General features: G+C 35.9%; 2 protein-coding genes across 3 annotated transcripts; both read left to right on the forward strand.

Moving 5' to 3' along the window:
* The first annotated feature begins 5,256 nt into the window (after nt 1–5,256).
* Nucleotides 5,257–7,943, forward strand: LOC105567676. Its single transcript, XM_012022736.1, has 5 exons — nt 5,257–5,659; nt 6,105–6,283; nt 6,610–6,967; nt 7,096–7,475; nt 7,565–7,943. The coding sequence occupies exons 1-5, from the start codon at nt 5,541–5,543 to the stop codon at nt 7,645–7,647; spliced, it is 1,119 nt and encodes a 372-aa protein (XP_011878126.1). The 5' UTR covers nt 5,257–5,540; the 3' UTR covers nt 7,648–7,943.
* A 1,125-nt stretch (nt 7,944–9,068) lies between these two features.
* Nucleotides 9,069–12,289, forward strand: LOC105567677 (alpha- and gamma-adaptin-binding protein p34-like). Of its 2 annotated transcripts, none has more exons than XM_012022737.1 (6): nt 9,069–9,251; nt 9,571–9,740; nt 9,803–9,923; nt 11,330–11,479; nt 11,560–11,670; nt 11,748–12,289. In XM_012022737.1, the coding sequence occupies exons 1-6, from the start codon at nt 9,188–9,190 to the stop codon at nt 11,918–11,920; spliced, it is 789 nt and encodes a 262-aa protein (XP_011878127.1). In that variant the 5' UTR covers nt 9,069–9,187; the 3' UTR covers nt 11,921–12,289. The 2 variants fall into 2 exon arrangements, with proteins under 2 accessions (XP_011878127.1, XP_011878128.1); XM_012022738.1 differs by having other exon boundaries at nt 9,070–9,251; nt 9,806–9,923.
* The last annotated feature ends 239 nt before the right edge of the window (nt 12,290–12,528 follow it).

Raw genomic sequence — 12,528 nt, forward strand, 5'->3', positions numbered from 1 at the left:
AAAAATATGCCGACCCATCTAGAGTCACAGTTTGCCTTAAATTTCATGTTATAAACACTTGAAAACCCATCTAGAGTGTCCGATCGGGCCTGTGTCCGATCGGGCCTGTGTCCGATCGGGCCTGTGTCCGATCGGGCCTGTGTCCGATCGGGCCTGTGTCCGATGGAGCCTGTGTCCGATCGGGACTGTGTCCGATAGAATCTGTGTCCGATTGCAACCATATGTGTCCGATGTAAAATGTGTCCGATCGAGCCTGTGTCCGATCGGGACTGTGTCCGATAGAATCTGTGTCCGATTGCAACTTACCACCTTCTGTCATACCGACGAATTGTAGCGACACAACATGGGTTGCGTGGTGGGGTGGGAGAGGGGAAGGGGGTGGGGCGGGGGTGGGGCGGGAGGGGGTGGTGCGCGCGCAGCGCGCCGTGCTAAACGCACTTGCAACTTAAATATTAAAAACCATCGTTAAACATTTTTTGTTAATAACTTTTTAACGAGCAACGAGCGACGGCTAAAACCTTCTGAGGGTCACTCAGGAGGGTGACCTTGACCTTGACCTTGAAGGTCAAGGTCGTAGGAGCTGGGTCCCCTATTCGGCACTTTTACCGAAATTTTTCCGCTAGGATAGCGAAACTGGACTGTTTCAGACGGAATTATTGGTTTTGTTTTTGTTATATAACGCGGGAGAAAAAGATCAGGGAACAAGTAATGTGGCGATGAAGTTTTCCTAGTAGCACAGTGCATTGGCTAAATATCGATCCAATGTTGATTATATTGGAAATGCATTGGTCGATATTGTCCAACGTCAAGCCAATATTGGCTATGGAATAGATAGTAAATACACTGAAAAAAATATTTGTAAAATTACATGATTATGCTGGGTTTTTCCGACCCAGCATAATTATGCAATATTTACTACCCACATGGAAAATTGCAGACTTTTTTCTGTAATTTTGCATGAAAATTCAAGTGATTTTTACACAAAAATAGTAATTTCACCTATATTTTACCATTAATATGTATTTTCACTTTAAGAAATCTGGAAAAAAATTACAGTTATGTAGGAATTAAAAGTTCTATCATATACATATGTTTGTCAGATGTGTTTGCGTCCTCGCTACAGGTATTCCGTATGTATCGCTTTGTTTTCAAGACAAGATGCCCTTGTTATTGCGAGCGACGGTCGAAAGCGTTAAACTCAAACGTATCGGAGTTTAGCGTATCATAATCCAATTAGCCCACGTAAGCAGTGGCCAAGCCGTACCTCGGGGGCCGAAAAGACAGACGTTAGAATTCAAAGAAAAGGGATAGACGTGCGCCGGTTGGCTCCAACGTGCGAGTCGCGAATCTGTTGTAACATTAAAGCCTCCGCTACAATGATTCTCGGTTCTGTCTACAATGGTCGTAGTCGTAGTCGCTCGATAAGAATTGACCAATCGCAGTCGATTATTCTTACGACTACGACCATTGTAGACAGAACCGAGAATCATTGTAGCGGAGGCTTTAGTTATAGTAATGTTTAATATCATCCCATTTAATACTCTGTACTAAAAATTAAAAGTAGACGACAATATGAATGGCATATGCATACATTTGAGTGTAAAAATAATATTTTCAGGCTCTGGCAAGAAGCTGCAGATAATGAGAAGCGAAAAAGAAAATATCCTTGTCTCTTTGTACAGTCCGAACCAGTACGGTTTAGGAATCCTAATTTTATACTTAAAAGTCAAATGAGGAATCTAAATATTATACCAAGGATAGGATTTTGTTTTCTTTCCAAATATTTTATAGAAGCAGAAAGACGTAATTTATTATTACTTTATCTCTCTATCATATTCTGTATAGCAAGTATAAAAATTTTAGTGTTCTATTTAAAAGTAAATATTAATTAAATTTAGTAGCCTAAAACTACGTAATAAATACGGCTATACAATGTAGTAACGTTAAGTAATCCACAGAGTAAAAGATTTCATGAGTAGAATTATTATAAACAATTATTTTATTTAAAATAATTTTGACAAACTATACTTTAAAAGTTTGAGCACTTTTTAATATTATGTCTTATTAATTTTTCTCTACTAAAACCAAAGATTAATACAGGACCACGGAAATTTCTGTTTAAGTGTGTATAATAGATGTGCTGCCCGAACGTTGCGAGATTATATACCTCACTAGTTTATGCTGTTTTGGAAGCAATCGAGAAATACACAATCCTGAATGTTCCTATTCAGCATGTACATTTTTACCAGAAATCCCGAAGGTGCAGATAAAAACGTTCATGCTGAAATATTACAGGGATATAGAAATATCAGATATATATCAGGAAATACTAGGTAATTCGAGAGTCATCTGTATCACATCACGGGACATCTCTACATGTTTTATGTTATTCTCTCTTTCTCACAGCCGATGTTGTCCCGAAAACTTGGAATTGCGTTGGATGTCAGCCATACAGAACAAGTATAATTTTTCTTTAATCCAAGTAGTAATACACATTCAAGATTATTATTTGGATATGCCCAACAGTTGTATAACAATTGCTAATATTTGATAATACGTTAATTTGTGTTTGCATATATCTAGCAACCCAAGGAGAACAAAAAAGTCAAAATGATGTCAAAATATAATCAAATTTTAGTTCGTCAAAATGATGTCAAGTTGCATAAATTTTTTATGCTTTCTTGATGTCAAAATCGTGACATAATTTTGACATTAGTTTGACTATACGTAATATGATACCCAGGTAGAACATAAAACTTATAATGACGTCATTATGACTATCACAATTTTATTTATCACATAAAAGTTATCTGGACATATCTAGAAAACTTTTAAATGTTGAATAAAATCATGATAATGTCATAATGACGTCTTTATGAATTTTATGTTCTACCTGGAATAGAGACATGTAGATAGTAATATATAAACGTTATATTTGACTGTTTATGACATATTTATTACAATCATTACATCAATCACAAATATTAGTATATCAGAATTTTATCACATTTAAAATTACGAAACGTCTGATATTGCGACACATAATTTCTACGTTGACTTTTATTATTAACGATAGATATAAGATTAGATATAACTTGTGCAAAGTTTATAAGTCAATATTATACGCAATTTATATGTATACGTTACTGTAAACAGCATAGAATTTAGGGTATCACCTCTTATTGTTCCACGCTGTGTGATTAAAAGCTTTTATTTATCGTTAATAAAATTTGTGAATAAAAGTCAACATAGAAATTATGTGTCGCAATATCAGACGTTTCATAATTTTAAATGTGATAAAATTCTGATATACTAATGTTTGTGATAATGGTTGTGATTGATGTAATGATTGTAATAAATATGTCATAAGCAGTCAAATATAACGTTTATATATTACTATCTACATGTCTCTATTCCAGGTAGAACATAAAATTCATAAAGACGTCATTATGACATTATCATGATTTTATTCAACTTTTAAAAGTTTTCTAGATATGTCCAGATAACATTTATGTGATAAATAAAATTGTGATAGTCATAATGACGTCATTATGAGTTTTATGTTCTATCTGGGTTGGGATTATTGTTAGTCAAATCAAGACCTTTTTATGACTACTTTTTATATTATACATTTTTATAATAATAAGTAGTTATACAGTCAAGAAACGTATCACATTTTCTAAATATTAAGAAAAAAAATGTTTTTAAGAAGTCAATATAAAGTCATTTTTAAGTCATCTGAAATTAAGATTTTTAATCATGACCAAAAAATGACGTAAATTTGGTCAATTTGATGTCAAATTGATATTATTTTGACTTTTCTGTTCTCCTTGGGAAGGAAATCAAAATTGATTCTGTATGGGGCGGTTGCTTCAGGTGTACTTGGTATTCAACCAATCGAGCAAGTCGATATACTCGTATACCACATTGTATTGCTGTAATGATTACTGGCGCGATTAAGTCATGGTCTATAATTTTGAGTAAAGATTGCAAGACAGAGGATCGGATGGAGGCAAAGTTAACGTTATTTAAAGACAAAGTAAAGTTAAAGAAACACTCACTAGGATTTATGCTTATATCCAGGCCTTCTGCAGAACATATGGACTTTGATTCTGAGACGGTAGTAGAAGCTGCAATATTCAAAAAATTATTCCCTGAGGTACCCTTCGTAGGTTGCTGTAGTCAGGCCATTTGGAACTTGTTTAAACAACCTACCCTCGATGAAGAAAGTGAGTAATCTTGTTCTTCTCTTTTTGGTTAAAATTTATTTTTCCAACAGGACAACATGTAATTTTTGTTTTTAGTTCACAAAACAAAGTCGAAGATAATTTCAGTATACCTGAAAATTTGAAGTACACTAAAGATGGTACTACGTTTTTTATCCTTACGTATGACAACTGACGTTTTGAGAGAAACTATAGGCCTGTTCTTTATTACTGCACTACTGAACTAGTGCATTAAGTTAAAATGAAACAAATAGATTACCTCTCATTCCAACTCATTGCACCAGTGTGCACTAGTTCAGGAGTGCAGCAATAAAAAAACAGACCCTATGGGAGTACTATATGATATGAACATGTTTTATCCCACGCACGCATTCTTAGTCTTAGATATTGTGTTCACCGATCGTTTTCTTTGTTAACAAGACATTAAAGCAATTGTGCTCCAATATTCACAAATAAACCTGGAGATGAACGTCACAAAGCTAAATCCGAGTACAAGAATTTGTTGTTATTCTTAGCTGTAATTTGCAAACGCACGTTTTGTACCAGTTACATAATAATGTCACTGTAGATTAAGTAAATCAATTGTAATTTATTATAATATATACATTCGTTCCTGCATATACTTTTTATTTTCTTTTTTCGTATGTTATTTTTTCGAAGCATTTGTTTTAAATAATGCAAGTTGTATCAAGCAAGCGATCGTCTCTTAAGAGTGATCTGTATTTTGTTGAAAACACGCGCATCAAAATTGTAATAAAAATAATCCAATATATTAATTGAAAGTTGCTTCGTAACATTTGTAACAATACCTAGTCATTTAATCGGTTTCAACGCTGATTTACTGCTGATCGTAGGCGATATGTGAACAGGAAGTTGTACCCTACGCGATACAAATTTATATCCCCAAGCTCGATCCTAAATAAAATGCAGAAAAAACGTGTACGAATTTTCCGTTCTTATAAAAAAAGTTGTAAATTGATTGGGTAAAAGTCGAACGAATCGCCAATCACTTTGCAAGTTTTCTATACGAGCACATACTATTCTTTGCACATGATTCAGCATTCGAATCCCAGTCTTTTTGCATCGTGACAAAGCCTTTATTTTAATGTTAACGACATTATTGAGGGAAGAACCAATCGAAGCGATCAATTCGATGGGTCCAATTACAGCACACAGTTCATTTTCGAACAACTGCTGACAAGTTTAACGAAAACATTTGGCATACACAGCGCTCTTGTCGCTTTGATAGTGGTGTTGTATCGTAGTCTATTGTGGAATTCAACAAGCGTCGATTGAACCGATCAAAGAGGACAGATGGAGAATATAGGACCTCTGTCGGCTACAGAAAAAGTTCTAAAGTACTACTATCTTCTGAGAGATATACTTAAAAATTTAAGTTCCAAAGACTTAATGACAGCCGCGAAGGTTTGCAGGTACAACGTGAATAATCTTTTAGTGACCGACAGGCGATTCAATCTTAATCATTTATTATATGAAAACATTGCTGTTAGAACTTCTATAGCATGCTTATGTGAAGAAACACGAATTAGATTTGACGTACAAATCAGTTTTTTGTAGTAATACTTGACTTTTTCAAAAGTTAAAAGATAAAACTAATGAACGCTGTCTTTTGAAAGAAGGTTTTTGCTTGTAAGCTCTACCACTTTACAGTTCTTTCTTCTATTAACTTCTTATGCTTTCTCTCTTGCTTTATTGGCACGTTAGCTTATAGAGATAGAGTGTTACAAAGCATTTGACAGAATATACTTCTTATAGTAATGTTTAATATCATCCCATTTAGTACTCTGTATAAAAATTAAAAGTATACGACAATGTGAACTGCATACATAAATTTCAGTGTAAAAGTAATACTTTCAGGCACTGGCGAGAAGCTGCCGATAATGTGAAGCGAAGAAGAAAAGATCCTTGTCTCCTTGCATTCTCCCCAATAGCGTCTACTAGTTATAAAGCGCTGAAAGGTCAAATGGAGAATATAAGAATTTTACCAAGGATAGGATTTTGTTTTCTTCCCAAATGTCTTGCAACAACAGACGCCAGTAATTTATTATTACTTTATCTCTCTATCATATTCTGTGTAGCAAGTATACAAATTTTAGTGTTTTACTTAAAAGTAAATATTAATTAAATTTAGTAGCCTAAAAATACGCAATAAATAACATCTATACAATGTAATAACGTTAAGTAATCCACAGAGTAAAAGATTTCATAAGTAGTAGAATTATTGTAAACAATTATTTTATTTAAAATAATTTTGACAAACTATACTTTAAAAGTTTGAGCACTTTTTAATATTATGTCTTATTAATTTTTCTCTAAACTAAAACCAAAGATTAATACAGGACCACGGAAATTTCTGTTTAAGTGTGTGTAATAGATGTGCTACCCAAACGTTGCGAGATTATATACTTCACTGGTAGTACATATGGCATTGCAAGTATATATGGTATTGCAAGCAATCGAGAAATACACTGTATGACACATGTTGGTTCAACATATACATTTTTACCAGAACTCCCGAACATGAAAATAAAAATATTTATGCTGAATAACTGCAGCAACATAAAACAATCACATGAATATCAGGAAATACTTAAAACAATTTGTGAGACGTCTGTATCACGTCACGAGAGAACTACATGTTTTATGTTATTCTCTCCTTTTTCCAAGATTTTTTATACCAGAAACTTGATATTGCGTTGGATATCAGCCATACGAGAAAAGTATAACTTTATTTAATCCAAGTAGTAAAACAAACTCTTGATTATTATTTGTATACGCTTAACAGTTGTATAACAATTGGTAATATTTGATAATACACGTTAATTAATTTCTGTTTGCATATATCTAGCAAGGAAATCACAATTGATTCCGTATGGGGTGGTTGCTTCAACGGTGTTATGTATTCAACCAATCAAAGTACTTATACGCAACCTTGTACTGCTGTAATGATTACAGGCGCGATTAAGTCATGGTCTATAATTTTGAATAAAGATTGCAAGACAGAGGATCAGATCGAGGCAAAGTTAACGTTATTCAAAGACAAAGTAAAGTTAAAGAAACACTCACTAGGATTTATGCTTCTATCCAGGCCTTCTGAAGAAAGTATGGACCTTGATTCTGAAGAGGTAGCTGCAATATTCAAAGAATTATTCCCTGAAGTACCCTTGGTAGGTTACCGTAATCAGGCCATTTGGAACTTGTTTAAACCACCAACCATTGATGAAGAAAGTGAGTCATCTTTTACTTCTCTCTTTGGTGAAAATATTTTTTCCCAACAGGTCAACATATAATTTTTGTTTTTGTTTCACAAAACTAAGTGGAAGATAATTTGACTATATCTGACAATTTGGAGTACACTGAAGATGGTACTACGTTTTTCATCCTTACGTATGACGACTGATGTTTTGAGAGAAACTATGTGAGAGCATTATATGACATGACCATGTTTTATCACTCGCGCGCATTGTGAGTCTTGGATATTGTGTTCACCGATCGTTTTCTTTGTTAACAAGACATTAAAGCAATTGTGCTCCGATATTCACAAAAAATACCTGCAGATGAACGTCACAAAGCTAAATCCGAGTACAAAAATTTGTTGTTCTTAACTGTAATTTGCAAACGCACGTTTTACACCAATTTCAAAATGATGTCAGTGTAGAATAAGAATACCAATTGTACTTTATGATAATACATACATTCGTCTTGCATATGCTTTCTTATTTTAATTTTTCGTATGTTATTTTTCCAAAGCATTTGTTTTACATAATGCGAAATGTATCGGGCACGCGATCTTCTTCAGAAGGTAACCTGGCATTTTGTTAAAATCGCGCGTGTCAAAATTGTAATGCAAATAATCCATGGTACTAAATGGAAGTTGCTCTATAACATTTGTACCAACTTCTACTCATCTAATCGATTTCAACACTAATTTACCGCTGATAGCATAGTAAGACGGCTTGAAATCGTCCTGGACATAGTCTTGAGGCGATAAAAGAACTGTTAGGACATCCTGGATTGCTATTCGATGGTTCTGGGACGTTCTGTGCTACGTACACAGAATAAATTAAAGTTTGTTTAAATAAATTATCTTTTTCCTTCACATATAAATAATAATATAAATGCATAAAGCATAAATACATTGCAAATATTTAATTTTTAAATATATACCACTTACTTAAATCCTAAAAATGACAATTTCATATAATAACCCAGTGAGGAACTATTCGTCGGAACGATGTCTAATCGACACTAATTTGACGGTGTCGATATCAATTCGACATCGCTTCGACATCGTTTGACGAGTCATTTCTCGCTGGGAATAGTGTACCGTACGTGCATGCTTGAAATTTACAATAAACATTCTATCATAGAAAATGTTACATATGTATAATCGCTTGGAATAATCAAATTACATTAAATTAACTTATCAAATAATAATTTTCATTATAAACGTAATTATTATTATTTTTATCAATTTCAACATCGTTTATCTCTTCTTCTTCTTCTTCTTTTTCTTCTTCTGGTTATGGCGCCCAGCTTCCAGCACAAACTGACACGGCCAATCATTTATCTCGATTGACAATTTGACGCAGGCGCGACACTGTTGCCTGCTTACTTCCAAAGAAAACTTACAATAAATATATCCAATATACATATTATATAGTTACATATCATTACTTCATAGTGATAGTAAATTTAAATTGTATATTCGGAGAATGAGCGAATTCCAATCTGTCTGCCTGTTCGCGCCGAATCAGCAAGACTTCCTATTGGGCGGCGCCATTTTAGTCTCTATTTTGGCGCTGCCTGGCGCGTCGTGGTGCGCCAAGTGACGGAATTGAACCTAACCTCCAATTCGCTCTGCAGGTGAGATTGTCATCAACACCAATCGATCGCTATCGGTTATTCTTCAGCAGCGCGTACTCCGATCCTCCTCTGCCATGAGTCTACCTCGAGTATTGATTGTTAGTACGAAGGAGGGCAAGGCTAAGGAAATCGCGGAAAGTGAGTGGAAGGATAGACCCTCGCAATTCGTCACTTCGAAAGATTATACAGGAAAGTCCTCTGTTACGTGGTGAGATTCTAATACGAGATAGTAGTTTTTCGACGTCCAAATTCAATCGCAAATCTTTTATCGCAACGGTCTAACAATCAATTTTCCACTAAACCGATTTCAGGAGCAACAAATTCCTGGTGGAACCAACAGATGATGCCTGTTAATTTAGCAGAAACTCCGCTATCTCATATTGGGAGCCTACCTCGTCATAGAGGACTCGCCTCTACTGCTCTCTGTAATTTTATCTCACGCACGTTTCTGACGCAGGCATAAGGGCGGAGTATCTGTCCGAGGAGGACAAGATTGCAGACTACCTGTGGAACATCGACAACAAGTATTATACGTCGCAGGTCTTGGTACGCGCCGCAGAAAGCTTGGCCCACAAACTCACGGAGGACGAAGTCGAGGCGTTGATCGTGCACCACGATCCGCAGGCAGTAAGAGACATGATGGGAATTTTGCAATTTAAGCGACGCATGTTGATGGCAATTGGTTTCAGCAGGACGAAGAGCTAGATCGGGAGTTAGAGCGATTGGCGTCCCTGGCCACTTCATTGACAGCAGCGGAGGTGCTGTTGTTCACCTGCGGCGCGATAACCGACTCGCTTGTGCGAGACAAAGGTGCAGCGGGATAAGAGAGAACGTTAACGTGCGAGGGCATCGTTTATTCCCGTATCGCGCACGCAGAGTCAACCCAGATAGTCAAATCCGTTGGAACAGATTTCACCAAAAGCCCACTACAAATTTTGAAGGCAGAAAGATTGCAGATTGCGTACGGGAACTGATACATTTGACAGGGTTGGGAAAGTACTTTATAAAGGTAACTAGTTACAGTAAGTCCCAGTCTACAATAGAGATTTAAGCCCTAAGCCTTAAGAAATTGACTAATGGCAGTCGCGCATTCTACTCATACTTGACCGTGATTGGCCAATTTCTTAAAGCTTAGGGCTTAAATCATCTATTGTAGACTGGGACTTACAGTTTTTTCGCTAACAATGTAACTAGTTACAGTCACAAGTTACCAATTCTGCAAAGTAACGCGTTACAGTTACAGTTACTCGAAAAGTATCGAATCGTTACTTTGCAGTTACTCCCTTGCAATAGAAATAAAAAAAATATCGAATCTGCATCTGAATTGTAAAGCGGCGACCTTAGCGGAAAAAATTTCTATAAATAACTACAAAAAATTGACTTGAAATAGAAATTTGTAGAAATTTTTATATCTTCGTTGAAACATTTATTTCTTTGTAAAAATATCTATAAAATAGTATCACAAATTACAATGTTCTCAAATCAAGAAATTATTGCAAGTAGTATTTCATGAAAATGTACAATTTTGTAAAAATTAATACAAAACTTTACTAGTTTTAAAATTTTCAGAAACAACGAAATCTTAAAGAATTAAAACATCTGCTTACTTGTAGAATATTACAAAAATTAACAAAAGTGTTCCAATTCTAGCATTTTTATGTTGATTTTTATAAACACTTTAAATTTACGTAGAATTTCTTAGATTCTGGCAGTTATATTTAAATTTTTTGTAGAATTATTTCCGGCAGGAGATAAAGGCGTTTGTGCGCAAATGCAAGGCCTAATGCGATCTGTGGAGGTTGAAAATATATGTATATAAAGTAACTATTAATGTAATTATTAAATTAGCTACTAGTTATCGAAAAAATGTAACTGAGTTAAGTTACAGTTACAGATGTAGAGAAAGTAACAAAGTTAAGTTAGAGTTACCAAAAAGAAGTAACTGCAACTGTAACTTCGTTACAAGTAACGAGTTACTTCCCAACCCTGACATTTGACACGCCGCCAGCGTGTCAGCAGAAATACAACAAAATCTGCTCGCATACGTTCGATTTCTGTTGACGGCGTGTGTTTTACAGACTGTCGCCAAAACGAAAGCCAAATGCTGACACAGATGGCTATGGTTTTGGCGTGGGTCACTGATGGAACCTGCTGCCAATCCGACGCCGATCTGCTAACATTTTGCTCACCGGGAATGTATTTCTTGTATATTTTAGTGTTGAATTGGTGTTTGCACAACAAGTTTGAACTGGTCGAGCTGGAGCAGACGGGAGATACGGAATGCGACGCGGAGGGTAACAAATACGGCATCGAGAGGGTCATTGAAGCTCTGCACGCTCACATGTGGCCCAACATCGTGCTTAAAGGTTGCTGAAACGAAATTTCGCTATTAAAACAAAAGCCTCTTCCCGCGTGGACGTGGATCAAATTGCCGTTTTCGTTACAGACAAGTCGTGTACGGGGCAAATGCTGAAAGTGAACGAAATTGAGGAACAGTTTGAAAACATCCGGTTGACACGTGACCCTTCGGAAACTCTGCGTATGCAGGATATGCTCGGTTAGTGTGGATCGATGTAGACGAACGACGGTAAAAGAATTTGCCATCGCTTATTTCATCGCGTCTTAAATTTACAGACGGTATCATGGGCGAAGAAAACGCGGACTTCGGAGAACTGTACGGCCAGTTGATTGCCATGAAGGAACACGCGGCGTCCTTGCCGACAAACGAGAGGCGTCTGGTGGCGGAGCAAGTGGTCACCGCTTTTTGGAAGGCCATGGGTGGCGATCTTCTAGAGATCGAGGATTAAATTTAAGACTCGATGTGCCGTGTAGACTAATCATTTACTTGGATTTCTCGATTCTGAATAGATTTGAGGTAGAAGTTCGGGGTAATAGGACAGCTTACGCAAAGACTGTGGTGCGTACTCGAGGTAAGTGTGTACGAAGGATGTGTAAGAGAAAGTAGGACGTTTAAAGTTCTGTAGAAGTAAAATGTGTATAGTGTTTCATGTATAATACGAAGATAGATTATTTTACGTAGATTATTTTTTGTACATACGACAAAAGGCGCTTGTCTTTTAAACAAAAATATAATTTCAGTCGTTAATCTTATTCAGAGAGCTATGTATATACAACACTGTGTATTTCCCAATAAAACAATTTTATTTAAGAACAAGCGCGAAAGGCTATCGAGTTTTTTTTAGTAACGACAGCGAATATTCATGAGCAAACAGAAAGAGTGAGGTAAGAAACGTCGCGATGTTTCAAGATTTTTTCATTGGAACAAGCAGCACCACTTGTGGACCTTGTATTAGCACGTACAAAGCGAGGCTTGTGCGTTCTAGTTTTTATGAATAAATAATAAAAGTCCATCTTACGTGAGCGAAGAACGGCACAGCACAACGAAATTGTACGG

This window comes from Vollenhovia emeryi, unplaced genomic scaffold (genome assembly GCF_000949405.1).
Source record: "Vollenhovia emeryi isolate VEMERY1.0 unplaced genomic scaffold, V.emery_V1.0 DF939135.1, whole genome shotgun sequence".
Lineage (NCBI taxonomy): Eukaryota > Metazoa > Arthropoda > Insecta > Hymenoptera > Formicidae > Vollenhovia > Vollenhovia emeryi.